The 15,008-nt window shown below is 41.1% G+C and overlaps 1 protein-coding gene across 4 annotated transcripts in view; it reads right to left on the minus strand.

The window, feature by feature from the left end:
- Positions 1–1,214: 1,214 nt before the first annotated feature.
- Positions 1,215–15,008, minus strand: part of galnt13 (polypeptide N-acetylgalactosaminyltransferase 13) — a 35,972-nt gene continuing 22,178 nt past the window's right edge. The window contains exons 10-14 of one of the 4 annotated variants that reach the window (XM_070975942.1): positions 12,349–12,447; positions 11,602–11,736; positions 11,275–11,304; positions 8,007–8,224; positions 2,887–2,985 (exon numbers count right to left, since the gene is read on the minus strand). In XM_070975942.1, coding sequence (XP_070832043.1) covers positions 8,039–8,224; positions 11,275–11,304; positions 11,602–11,736; positions 12,349–12,447 — 450 coding nt within the window. In that variant the 3' untranslated portion in view covers positions 2,887–2,985; positions 8,007–8,038. Of the gene's footprint in view, positions 2,986–8,006; positions 8,225–11,274; positions 11,305–11,601; positions 11,737–12,348; positions 12,448–15,008 lie in introns of all 4 variants that reach the window. The other 3 variants (XM_070975941.1, XM_070975943.1, XM_070975944.1) reach the window with 3 other exon arrangements.

Here is a 15,008-nt window from a genome sequence, read left to right on the forward strand (position 1 = left end):
CAAAATGTACAAACAGGTAACATCACTTTGCAACCAGTACATTGAAACATTACATTCCTATTTTAACACCATGCACTTTAAGATAATGAAAAACAATAAAAGTGTGTGCATAACACGGAAGAGGTGATTGAATTTTATTCTGAATGCCAAGCAGGCACTTGGCAAGGATTCAGTATTCAAGCAGCATTGATAGTATTTCACCATTAGTTGCTCCCTCATGTATACTCGCCTAAGGTCCTTTAGGTAGTCTGAGAATTGGTTTCGTGGGGCCGATGATGATTTCCAAAACACACCGCAATTTCAAAACCCAAGGTAAGCACTGGTTTTTATCACCACGATTCCAAATAAAACTGCAATACGTCATGATCTTTTTACCATTCAATGTCTGTTTCTCTGAGGAGTGTTCAAGTTTTACAGCATCTTAGAAAAATAATTGGTTCTGTATGTACAACAACAGTGGTGATAGAAACATGTCATCAGCATTATATGTACAATAACATTTGTTGCCTGATCCTTATTGACGATGTGGTGGAAAGGAACTGTCGTATTTGCATGGCCGATGGGTGAGTACTGATATACTGTAATATAGACTTTATCTGATCAAGCATTAACATGACGGCGACATATTCATGAGATAAGACAATTATTTAACATCAATATGCAGCAGTTTTTTTTTTTAACTTGAAATGAAAAAAAAAAAAAGATTTAACATTCTCCATTTTCAACAGCAAAATAAACCATCAACTAAAAACCAAAGAACCAAATACAAAACAACTTTCTAAAGGCACACGTCACTACTCGGCTCCATCATGACTTCTCAAGATATTAACGACATATTAGTAGCAGGAATCTGATAAAAGTGATGTGTTTTTAGTAACGATACTCTCGGCTAGCCATAATAAAACAGAGCGGTTAAAGTATTTCAGAATACTGTAGTTGTCATTTCGGGAAAACGCTTACATTCATTTAAAATCAATTACATCTGCTCAGAGCAGAGTCTCGATTACTCACGACTTCCTTCCCCGCAGCCACTTCTTTCATTTCTTTAAAGCCTGTTATAATATAAATAACCTCAATACAGTATGTATGGAGAGCTGCCTCACATTTTCATCGGTACCATACAAACTGTAACCCCTGTTTCACTCAAATGGAACATTATGTGATCATTCAAGTTGTTTTTCTTGTCTTACAGTCGATGGTTTAAAACCTTCAGCTTGTTTTTTTGGGAAACTCAAGAAATCCACTTTAACAACTGGAGCCCAACCAATAAATCGGATGATATTAGCTGAGAACAGTTCTGTTATTATCTGCATATATGTCAATTAACAAGTAACTCCTAAAGAAAAGCCAAAGATATGTCGAAGGTGAAATAGTGTCTCCCTTACATTGTGTGTCCACCGGGGGCACTGGTGAGTAAACCTGCAAGTTACGTAGTTTGTTCACAATTCTTTAACAATCAAATTTAAGAGATTTTTTTGTATAAAATCTTGTTAATTTGTTATGTTAAAGTCAAACTGAAATAACAACTTACATCTTTTGTGTATATTTTTCCTTAATTAGTTTTTAATTACAAAAACACATTTCCAGCTTTGTTGATTTTTCTGCATCGATAACACCTTTTTTCTTAAAGGATGGTGAAGGCATGACCCATCTTCTGCATCTGATTGGCTTACCCTAATATTCTTACCCTAACATTAACTAATCTCACTCCTCATGCTTAAACAACATATCTGTAAAAGAGATAGCTAATGCTAACTGGACCCCCTCCTTTCTGTATGTAGGAAGAATACAGCACTGACCATCTTGTGGGAATTAGTTCCATTAGCAAGCTAGGCTAACTAACTTCCACTTTCCCAAATAACGGGTCGTCCCACATGTTGACTGTTGTTAAGGAACAGATGGTTTGAATGAGACTGATAGCCAAATCTATGGGGGCTTGTTAAAAAGGAAAAAAATGACTATCTTCCCCAGTCAGCAGCGAGACACTGGTCCACAGAGTATTTAATCCTCTTTAAAAAAAAAAAAAAAAGGAAAAATACACACAATAGCTGTACTATAATTAGAGTTTGCATTTCCATGCACTGAAAGTGATGAGAGTTCAAATTTCAGTGTGACTTTAAAAACAAATATCAGTGTGTCCTGCATGGTTATGAGACTCTTATCACTCTCAAATATTCAAATATGAAACTCTGCATCGGCTTCACAAACCGAGTATTGGTCGGGGTCCATTAAGATCACATCCCTGTTATTAAATGTAACTCAGACGCTGATATGGAAAGAGTATGAGCAGCAGTCATAACAACAACAGTCTTGTTTTTGAGATTGTACCTACAGTGGAAATCAATGCACTGCATGTACTGTACACAGCACAAGGAAGGTCATTTACAGAGCAGACCATCGCTGAGACATGGCTTGCAATGTTCTTGTTACAGATGCTCTTCTTCTGTTTGACTGTTTATCCAGCAGCTAAGCAGCAGTCTGAGCAGCACAGTGGATGCAGGGGAGCAGCCGGCTGACTGGCGAGTGCTTTAAATTCAGTGTTCTCCATGCACAGACCTCACACATCGTTCTCCCTGCCCGGATATGACGAGGTCCCCAAAGCCACAGCTCGTCAGGCCACCCGAATGGCTGCTGCGACCCCTCTGAAACCTGCGGCGAGCCGTAAATGGAGACGCCTCCATAATGGAAGATAAGCCGCTGCTGTCTGGATCTCTGCAATCGCTGGCCAGGCTGACACGGGAAGAGGCGTATAATGTGTGTGGTAATAGCCACCTGGTGAGTGTGTGGAGAGCCAGGACTGGATAGGATGAGGACAGAGCGGTGGGGGGACGGCGAGGTGAGGGATCAGACGCTCAGGGTCATGTTACGGAGCAGCCACTGTTGAGAGCGACTGTTGTTGCAGTCTCTCAGGGTGGGCACCATCTTGTCCTCCTCAGATGGCATGTCCAAACACTGGTTGCTGTTCACATGCAGCAGGGTGAGTCGCTGGAGAAAGAAGACGGAAACACAGACGCATTAATGTACAAACGCATACAAATAAATCTGCACTTTCCAGTGTTTTGTCTGTTTAAAGTTGGTGTTAAAGTTTTTCAGTTATAGCTTCCCTCAACCTGCCTCATCGACTGCACTTCAACACCTCTGTGGAGAAAGCTGAATCCACCTGGATGACTAAGACGAACCTTCACAGACACACTTCAACTATTGATTTCCCGCATTTCACAAAAATACCTCTCGACCCTGTAAATGGCCCGAGCTTGTTACACTCGGTAGCTGGAGCTGGAGCAAGAAAAGACAATAGGAACATCAAGAGAGCAGGATGTTCTAGTCGAGAAAAAGTGAGAGTCGTGCCCCTTATACAACACAGCAAGCACCGAGGCTGCTTGGAGAATTAGGGCTCCAGTTGGTGTGGAGACTGCCTTCATTGCCACTTTATTAGGAAGGATTTCTCTGTGAATGAGCATCAACAGCATCAAAATGTCAAAAAAGAGTCTCAAAGGAACAAAAATCTCTACTTGGACTAAAACTAAGCATCTAATGTTGCAGCTGTATGAGTATTAGTTTGGACATTCTGGAAAATCAAATGAGTCATTGTAATGTAAAAGCATTGCTAGTAGCACCGGTACCTCTGATAATCAACACCCTTGTCTACAGCTCTTAGCAGTTTTCTGTCACTTTCATCTCAATGTTTTGGTTTGCAAACCAATTTTATACTGCCTGCTCTGTCTGAGAGAGACCAAATGAACAAATGGTTGATGGAGAAAATCGAGCCAAAACACAGAATATTTTTTGGAGTTGGGGTTGGGAGAATAAACGAGGGATAAAACGCCAGTGGACATTTGACAAATGGGTTGGTGGGACAGAAGACGACAGCAGGAGGAGGTGCTTGTTGCCATCAAACATCCAACTAGCTTAAAATATTAGCCATGTGTAGCCCACACTTGACAAGACTGCACAGATATTTGACCAAAATGGAGAGGACTGTTTAACCGTGGGGGCTCGTCCCCACGACTGACCTCTATTGCATATATGTGGTCATGTGGTAGCTTTAGGTATTTGCATGTTCTGATTATGAAAACAATCCACTTTCCCTGAATATATTTAGAAACAGGCAGAGGACAGGGCCTCTGATGATAAATACACCACCACAGCACTTTTACTGAGTCATAATTGAAACTTGAGAGGGATGACTTTCTGTACATTGTTTTCTTGAGGAAAATCTTGCGAAGTGTAACTTTGATGCCTTTGTGTGCAACAAAAAAGTTAATGAAAGTGATATAATTAGCACAATTAGTGCCTTTGCTAATGTTGTGACTACTGTAATTACTACATCAATATTATTGCTCCTACTGTATATAGTTTAAACCTCATTCAACACCATGCAAAACACCTAAATGCTAATATTCATAAATATCAGCAAAACATAAATTATGGGAAGTTTCACCTAAATGAAAGGTTGAATAAGACATCAATCCGCAATCATGACAAGCACCAGCTTACAATTAAAACGCCTCAACAGCTGCCACTGTTCCTGTTTTCCTGGAAAATGGAAAATTTTTTGCGGCATGTGGAGGATGTGAAGGAGAATCATTTTCATCTTGAATGTACATTTTCATTCCTTTGGACGAAGAACCACGACTTTACATGTTGAGTTAGATAATTTTTACATCTCAGTACTGTTCTAATACAGATCATTGAGACCGAAAGACTACCAATGACATTTTGACATGTCACAGTGGGAAAAGCAGAGCAAATAGTAAAATGAATGACGGCTAAATTCCATTCAGCTGCTTCAGCTTCAGGGTCCTGGTATTGTGCGTGCTGGCTCACTGTCACACTGTGTTGCCATCATTATCAGCGACACCTTGGGCTGATTGACACATCAATTCATCCTCTAATTGTTTCATCGATATCATTCATAATTAACAGATGTGGGATTCTGTGTCAGATCATGGAAGTGTTTTTAGGGGTGAATTTAAAAATGTTCCCGTTATTTTTTTGTTTACTCTGCAGAATACATGTGTAAATATAACCTCAAAACAATAATGAGCTCAAATTTATGCCCTGCTCCACTCCACACATTCCTCTCCACCCATCAGTCCTGTCTGCTCTAGTTTTATGACATGAACCAGAGACACTAGAAGACAGAGCAGGCGCTTTTAAAATGTCCAAACTGGAAAAGCACACCTGTTGTGATGAGCTGAACTCAAGCACCACATGAGCATGTACCACAGAAATCCTCTGTGGCACCAGAGCTCCAGAGATAACACCCCCCTCCCTAACAACTGGAAGAGGGCTCTCAATGGCCTTGATTAACCATTTATGTTCATTCCCTCAGAAGTAACACGCTTCCGCAATTTCGTTCCTCACTCGAGTTGCTTTTCTGGTCCTAATGATCGCATGCAGAGAAGCAGAGAGGCTGAAGTTGGTTTGTGAGGAGACGCAGGGCCTCCGCTGAGGAAAACAATGCCATGAGAGAAATTTGGAAAACGATGTTAGAAATAAATTTGTGCTTTTTGTCAGGTGCTAATAAGACGCCATTTCAGCCTTGTAATGTAGGATTTTTAAAAGAAAACTTGCAACATGTGTGATAACTGATCACAAATTGAGAGTTTCACCTTGGTTTCGCCGGTCTGCACCAGTTATCTTGGGGGTCATTTTCAAATTAAGAAGCACAGCACACATGAAACAGCATACATATGGAAAAAATACAAACCACAGGCTGCATGTGGCATTAATACATGCACACTGGCACGATTTACCTCATGGTTGCGGCAAAATTTTTCATTAAAACAAGACTGTGCTTCGACTGTTGACAGAGGATATTCAGACTAATGAGCACACAGAGACACTCAGGCCATGTTTGATCTTAAGCTATAAAACACAAGGGCCTGACATGCTCTGTCTGGATACAAAGAAGTGCACACACAAACACACACACACACACACCCACACATGCACACACTTTTCTTGAAGTACACATCGCAGACCGCCCTACAGGCACATTTGTTCAAACAGAACAAGAACAAAGAGAGCAGGTGGCGTTCGACCTCGCACACCTGTCAAAAAACTAAAAAGAACAATAAAGTGGCTCTACATGAGAGACATTTTACTTTTCTTCTTAAAAAATAATTCATTTTTCTAACAGCAGCTACAGCTCAGACAGAGGTAGAGTTCCCCCGACACAGTTTTAAGGATAAGTGAAGATAATCAGAAATGAGCCATTTTTTGTAGAATGTGCGAATGGCAGGCAGTATAATCAACAGATACTTCCCTGTCAAGGCATGCTCATACACGGAGCTTCTCCTGGAGCTCCTTCCACAGTGCATTACATTTATTTATAGATCTAATCTATAAATCATAAGAACCTGGCTCAGGCAATAAAAAGATAGTATTTTTTCTTTCATTCAAAAGATCCAAACCTACTCTCGCGGCAGAGATGACAGACGAGCAGTGTAATGGCAGAGGGTTGAAAAACTATTCCACATTTAATGAAATACTCGAAATGTGGAGGTCCTGTCCTTTGCTCATAATTATTTCACGCCTCCTCTGGGGCAGAGAAAACTCCCATCTCTGCCTCCCAGCAAACCAACCCGTGTCTCCGCTGCAAGTTGCTGAGTGTGTGCACAGCTGAGGCCGGCTAATTAAATGAGGACGGTTTCTAACCATAAGCCCCGGTTGAGGAACATTATCCTCTTTGTCACCAAGCAGCACGCTGGCCTTGCTGAGAGGAGCAAGACCGCCTGCTTGATGCGATCTTGTGCTGACTCTGGAAGGAGATCTCGAGGGCTGAGCTGCTTTTTTGTGGGAAATACAAAAACAGCAGATTCCTTTTTGTCTCTGGGCAGAGTCAGGCAACAGTCTCATTTGCTCTAATGGTGCCCTGCTCTTGTGTACATGCTCTCCTCTTGCGCTGGCTATGCCACGAGGACCTCTGAGTGTGAGCAACAAATCAGGCCATCTAACAGCAGGTCACTTTACTGCTGCAACTCCGACACACACCAGCAGCCCTGGGAGCTCCTTACCCAATTTACCCTGCTTGGACACAAAAACTGTGGCATGCTACAGCGAAACCGCTCTTCAGCTTTTTGAGAAATACAATTCTGGACTCTGAGGTGCACCCTCCATATAACTCAGCAGAACAGAATTGGATACAGAGAAAATTAGGGAGAGACTGGAAGATGCGGGAAAATAACAACCCTGAAACTGACAGAAACACTGAGCCAAAAAAACATTCCTAACAAAAGTATGTAAATAAGCAGGCAGAGTGGTGAAGAGCACTGATTTGAATTGGATTCACTGCTTAGACGATATGTAGTACATGGCACACAGTGTACACAGCTGCTTCAGGCCAACAGGAGAGTGGCCTGAGAGGCCAGGGCCATGAAAGGCTGGTGTACAATGACGGATCACTTCAAACGAACTTGTAAACAATGGCAAGCCCGTTTCAATCAGCCCCGCACGTAGATAATCAGCTAAAAATAAACATGTCCTCCTCCACCTCAGGCATCATTCACCGAACGCTGGCAGTCCAAGCAGCAGCCAATTTTCACATCAAAATAAAATATTTATGTTGGGAAATAAATGTCAAATGAGATCTAATTTAGCATGAAGACTGGCTAAAGGTCTTGCAGATAGCATCTTATACACAGACCCATCCTGATGGGACATCTGTCAGGTGTTTCTAGCTCCATCTTCATACGGTCCCTCTGAAAGGTCACCGGTAAAAGCTACTTAATGCTTCCTAAAACAATCTGCGTGCACATTGTGACTAATACCACAAAGATCAACATCATAACAAGGAGCTCTGCATTCATCCGCTCTCACTGACAAAGACAAGGTAAATAAAAAATACTCAGAGACAACAAGTGGCCACAAAGGTGCTTATTAAAGCCCGAACAGGTCAAATGAATCTACTTCAATTTCTAACAATGCTAACGAGAAACTACACCACTACAGAGCAGCTAAAATGACCACCAGCTTCTATTCTAATCCTAGTTTGTACTAACCTGCTCACCTCAGGCCCTACAGCAGACGGAGCTCAGAGAAAGTAATCAGTGGGACTGAAGTACAGGCGTCTGGCGACCTCCAGACGTGTGTAGTTGTGGAGGATCCAGGCCTGTATGGGAGTGTTGTTACAGTACTCCACTGTGGGGCCGTAGGTGCCGTCCTCCAGACGGCTGATGGTCAGACATGATTGGGTGATGATGTGGAGGAAGGTGTGCTTCTGCGGCGAGCCGGGAGTGAAAGGGACAGATGGTAGTGAAGGTAAGTCTGAGGGTCATCACTTATTGTTAAATGAATCCATCTGTTCTTCACAGCCAACTTTTCCAGTTTAATAAGAGGTGCTTTTTCAATGACATTTAATACAAACAGAAAAGATGTGTTGTTTCTTTAAGGTGTTCAAAACCAGGACTTAACAGCTGACCTTTAAATAAAACGTGACAATTCTGCTGCGTCATGATGAAATATTTCAGATATTCGCACAAATATGCCCTGGGAGCAGAGAGAGAGTGGGGGGGCAGAGGGGTTGTTTGGCTGAATGTGTTCGTCCAGTCTGCCTGACTCATTGATCCTTTATCTGACTGAGGTTTGTGCAAGTTACAATCTATGTCCCCACCACGGCTCTGAAATATCAGTAGGATAACTGTGCTGTGTATTGATAAATCAATGGCACTGTCCGTGGTGCTGAAGTAGTGGACAGATTTGTGATTGCACCGTTTTCTCTTGGTGCAGCCCTTCGGTCAGTTTCATCTTGGATCTATAAAATACTCAGTTCTCAATTCGACACAACATGTAGTTTATATTGTGTATGTACTCTATAGGGTACAGAGTGTTACCTTCATAATCAAAGAGACCTTCTTCATTGATATCGCCCATTTATTCTTTTGCGGAATGAAAATGACACTCATTTTTTTTCTATTTCTGTATTGTATGGATTTTGACATGTATTGTTTGATTAATTTTAAGATGTTTTTGTCAATTATCTGTTACTTGAAAAGGTTTGAAATTTGGCTCATGTCTGTTTATGCCATGTTCATGTCACATCGGAGTTTCTGTATTTGTAAACAGCATTCATGTTAACAATGTATTTAATGTTTTACTTCATTACCTTCATTGATTTTTGTAAATATCTGCTTTTTCTGAATTTGATGCAGCAGCACGTTTCAAACAAGTTTGGACAGGAGCAAGAAAAGACTGGGAAAGATGTGGAATTCTCCAAAAACACCTGTTTGGATCATTCCACAGGTAAACAGGTCCATTGGTAACAGGTGACAGTATCATGATTGGGTATGAAAGACGCATCCTGGAAAGGCTCATCCGTTCACAAGCAAGGATGGAGTGAGGTTCACCACTCTGTGAACACATGACTGTATAAAATATATTCTGACATGGTTTGTTTGCAGATGATTGTTAGCAAACTGACCAAAATGCACCCCTATGGTTAACCTCCCACCCCCACCTCACCTCTCCATCCCCTGGTAGCAGAGAGAGGGGGGTTGTTTAGTTCATTATATTAGTCCAGTGTGTCTGACTCATTGATGCTTTATCTAACCGAGGTTTAGTTACAATCTATGTCCCCACCTCGGCTCTGAAATATCAGTGGTCTAACTGTGCTGCATATTGATAAATCAATGGTGCTGTCCATTGATTTATCAATATATAGAAGCAGCTAACAGATTTATAATTGTGCCCTTCTGTCAGTTTCATCTTGAATCTACACTATTCTCTAAACTATATACAAAAAAAATACTCAATTCTACACTGTACTGTAGTTTGTATACTCTATAAAGAAGCCTCACCTTCATGATCTCAGTGACAAGCGAGAGGATCATAGAGACACACTGCTGCCTGTAGTATCCTATAATATTTCTATGATCATTCAGTAGCATCTGTGCTGCTGAATATACACCCCCAGACCAAGACACCTCTGTACGGTAACTGCAATATTAAGAGTCAACGCAGCTTATTTCTGGCTGAAACAGCAGAGCAGGTTAGAAAGCAGGAAGGCTGTCTGTCACGGTTAGGACTGAGCACAGCAGGAATATAGAAAAAGTCAGGTATTCCTGTGAATGTGAAGCTGATGACCAGATGAAATGTTAATGGCACTGTAGTCCACGATTCAGCCCCTGTCTGTCACACTTGAGCTAAAAATAACCTCGGCCACCGAACACGGTGAAACCCCAATGCTGTTTACAACCGGGACCAGTCCTCTTCGTTTATGAATTATTCAAAATGTTCATATTAAGAATGCACCGAGAGAACAAAGAGTAATAAAAGGATTTCTCCTTGGGTTTGTTCGCTGCCTGATGGAGAGGCCTCCAGGCTTCCTCACCTTGTCATATCTACAGTACATGTCAGCGATAGGACATCTCAATCACTGACAGGCGACACTGTATTCACTGCAGCCTTTTATAAGCGTCTCATCGTGGTTTAAAAAAGAAATGAATATAAAAATAATACAAAAGATGCTTTGTGAGTTGTATAATCCATAATGTGCTTTGAGTTCTGAGTCAACGGGGCTTGAGGAGAATATTTCCATTCTCCGGTGAGATTCAAAATGTCACCCTGCTTTCCATTTACAAGCCTGTCTTCTGTCTCCTCTGAGTGTGTCTTACAGGCTATAGGCTCTGTAATGTACCACCGAACTTAAAAACACAAAGGGATTAGGTTATTTGTTTCCACCATCACTGCCGTGTTTTTCTGATTTCTAAGACATTCACTTTATTTTTATCTCTCACTGGTTCACTTTCAGCCACTTGCCATCAGGTTTCAATCACGATCCAGCCGCTTAGTGTTTGATTGTTTTGTGGCAGACACGGTAGATTAATGTTGACTGTGAGCAACATTTTTTTTCACCCCATATATTTCAATGAGGGTAGATTTAAAAGCAAAAACACATCTCTGTATGATGCAATACAGTTCAACAGCGCCACAAACTGCAGCCTCCAAAATGACCATAAGGCTGAATCACCACCTCTCTTAAACTGTTTACACAAGCTGAGCATTATAACCTCCATGAAGGGAGGATTTATTGCAGGACTGGGAGTATTTCCGAGGCTGAATTTTGTAAATAAACTTTTTTAATGCTTTAATATGAAAATCCATTCAAGATTTGATTTCACTCCTCTACTAAAAAGGCTCCAGTTCACATTGAGATTAAAATGATCTATTCTAATAACTACTATCCACTTCACAGTCTGGGTTTTAACACGAAACTGCACAGGACTCAGACTATGGGGCAATTTTCTGGGAGCGATGACTTGGAAAGCTTACCTCAAAATCATATTCCCACTTGCCAACATACTATGTGAAAGGAGAGAACATGAGAGGAGAGACACAGCTGCTGGGTGGAAAAAGCGACTGGGTTTCTGCTGTGCTCAAAAACTGACACACAGCGCCATCTGGTGGCCGCAAACAGACACTCAAGTTCTACCCACGTCCTCACTGAGCACACACTGCACAGCAAACCCCTCATGACACAGACACAAACACAACCAGCACTTCATCAAAGTCCTTTTCAACACATCGGCCATCAGGAGGCAAGAAGTGTAACAGCCGGGTAACAGATTATTTGGCTGCTGTGTGAAGCGCAGATCTTACCTCAGCATCGTACTCAAACATCTGATTGCCCTTCATGTGGTGACACTTGAGCATGACGACAGGCCCGTTGAGGCGGGAGACGTCCAGACAGAGGTCATCTGTCCTAATTTCTTTATCCGCGGTGTATGAGAACACCTGGAAACGAGACGTCTCACTCAGAAAGGCCGACTTTATTCATCATGGTGCATTCAAGGAATGGTTGTGATTGCGTTCTTTCTACAGACAAAGTGTTTGATTCTCCTTTTTTATGTTTCCTGTAACTACAGGATTACCTTGAGATTCTGACTCATGCGTTGCAGCTACACAACAACCCGTAACAAGAGCCATGAGGCCAGAGGGAACAATAAAAAAATAAATACATACAAGATTTATCAGTGAACCTCAGCATGGAGCCAAATCAACAATGGACTTAAGAACAAGAAAAAAAAACTCTCTAACTCATATTGAAAATCTGTGGATTGACTTGAAAGTTGGATATTCACTCATTGCGCTCACCCTGACTGAACTGAGGCTTTCTAGCAAAGCGAAATCCCAGAGCTCATGTATCCAAGATAAAGACATATCAAAGGCTCGGCTGCTTCAGTGTTAATCTTGAATAGACTGATTCTGCATTCCATTTACAGCCCTTAGGAAATATTTCTCAAAGTTCCCAGTTAGTGTTTATGAGACATTGTGTGCAGAGAGTTTAAAAATCCAGTCTACAAATAATAAAAATGCTATTCAAGTGTCTGCACGTCTTCCCCTCACCTGGTTTCCACCCATGCCGTGACAGTTGAAAAAGCCAACCTTCTCGTTCTCCTTTCGGCCCATGTTGTCCACGCACTGGTTGGTCTCAACATTTCTGATCTGCAGGCAGAAATTAAAAAGAATTGTTACTTAAATATCTTTAGAAACGATCCTTCTGTCTCTATCTTCACAATGTGGACAATATATACAGTTAAACCTTTGCAAATCTTAGTGTGTATCTCTCCTCTCAGGGTATCATGTATACTGTACGTATTACTTGCAGACTGCACGTCCAAACAGCAAAACAAATGTATTCTTTTCAAAGCCGAACAGAAACCAGTCAGGTCCTGCTCAATATTTCTCATTAAAAATGAATCATCTTCTCTCCGCCACATTTTTCCATAAGTGTTCCTCTTCCGCTTTAGTATCCAGGGATCCTTCACCATTACTCAGATTTTATATTATTTATAAATCCTTGCATTTTTTTTTTTATTTTGTTTTGCACAACACTGAAAGAATTAATAATCAAATGGACAAAAATTAACTACTCTGAAAATCAATTAATAGTAGTTAGGATTTTTCATGTCTAATTAACCAGCAAATATTTTCATGACTGAATAATTATTTTATTTAAGCTTATAAAATGTTAAGATTTGAAGCCTTTCTTTGTATTGTAAACTGAATGTATTTAAAGATGCCCCCTGCAAACTAATGTGGCCATTTTTCACTATTTTGAGACATTTTTAACACTGAAATGGAGAAACCTCCTGCTACCAGAGCTTCTACTAACTTTCCAGTCAACTCAGCTCTCTAATGAACCCATACATTGGCAGAGCTAAAGCTAAGCCAGTTCTATATGTTGCCTAAGCAACTTAATATGCCCATCACGCAGGAAACGGACGTTCATAATTAAGTGATATAAGACCTAATGGTTCCAGCTGTTAAAGAAAGGCTGACTGTGTGTTATAGAGGATGAGAATCAGTCAGGAGAAAGCTGGTTTGGAGGAAGATGGAGCTGAGGTGCTGCAGGGGCAAGAGAGAGAGAGAGAGAGAGAGAGAGAGAGAGAGAGAGAGAGAGAGAGAGAGAGAGAGAGAGAGAGAGGGAGAAGGAGAGGGAGCGAGCTTGTGCTGCAGCAGAGCAGAGCAGCATGATGAAAAAATACCTCCTTTTATCCTCAGCTGTATGAATGTTGGAGGATTACAAGCTCATTTCACCATGAGTTCTTCAGCTGACATTACTTTTAAATGGCCTCCGTCTATCGTGCAGACAGCACACTGCATGTCAGAGCTGACTTTACCCCAATGCTGCGCCGCTGTCGACACGGAGCCACGGGCATCACCAGGCAAATTCAGGTCACTTACAAAATAAATCTCTTTTAAAAGGAACTTGAATTTATAGAAATCCTGAAAACAATTAACTATGAATCCTCGTGCTTTAGCTGCAAATTATCCCACAGTTCCACAACGCCCTTTTTAATGTGCAACAGAACTGCTTTGTATGTTCCATCTCTGACTTTTAATGTCTCCTATTTTTTCAGATTTGTGCTGGTTAACAGTTTAAAAACTGAGAGAGTGATTCTGACTGGTATTTGCACTTTTTCCGCATTTTGAAATTCATTTTTGATGAGCCTTATCTCACCTCGCCAGCATTCATAGTATAACTGTGTAAACATATGACTAGGATCAATACTGACTGCACCAACATTCACTTGTTTGTTTATCATGCACGTTCAATACGAACAGCTGGGGCTGTTTGTTTTTATCTGGTTTCGTTCAGCCTTTGCTGGATCCTGAGATTTTCTGATTTATCTCACAGCAATATTGTCTTTCTGAAAGCGCGACCCAGAAGCGACAGCACAAGGACATATCTGACTGAAGGCAGAGGGAGGCAGCGGACAGGCAGAAAGATGTGTCAGTTCAAACTGAATTTGAATGCTTTATATTTGAATTTGAATCGCTCAACTTGAATTACTACATTAAAAAAACGTAATCTGTGCAGCGTAATTTGGCCATGAATTTATTAGTTTGGAACTGAATTCCAATAAACTCGAACCTGAATGTAATATTATGAAACTGACTTCATTTGCTCTGAAACTGTATTTGATCCTCACTCACAATTCAGCTCTCTAAACATCCACATTCAGTTCTTACAATTCGATTTCAGCTCAGTGGGACACACATGCAGTGTAGGGTTGCAGTCGATATACCGTGGTGTGAAACTGGATGGTTATCATACCATGTGCCCATCTGCTTATCTGCAGGACTGAATTCAACCACATTAGTGTTATTGGTGTTAATAAAGGACATCTTGTTTTGTGAAATTATGATAAAGCGTTTGTTTAACCAAACACCTCTTCTGTTTACATTCCTTTATTCATTCATTGTAACTAGAAGAAGCAAGAAGAAGAAGAAGAAAAACATGATACTGTGAAACCTCGAATTTTTTTCTCTTAATTCAAGAGCGCGTTTCTTAAATCTGAGAACATGACTCAATGATTTCACCTTTAGATGTTGTAGTGATTTCCCTCAATACTCTCACCCTCACACTCTAATAGTGCTTTACTTGTCAAGGCGTCCCTTATGGGTGATTTCTCTTAATTCATATCCACTCTCGCCCTCCATGCCCTAAAATAGAGCGAATGCACGTGCAACGAGGCAGGGATCATTTCATTGGGCAGCAC

The sequence above is a fragment of the Chaetodon trifascialis genome, chromosome 12 (genome assembly GCF_039877785.1).
Source record: "Chaetodon trifascialis isolate fChaTrf1 chromosome 12, fChaTrf1.hap1, whole genome shotgun sequence".
NCBI classification, from domain to species: domain Eukaryota; kingdom Metazoa; phylum Chordata; class Actinopteri; order Chaetodontiformes; family Chaetodontidae; genus Chaetodon; species Chaetodon trifascialis.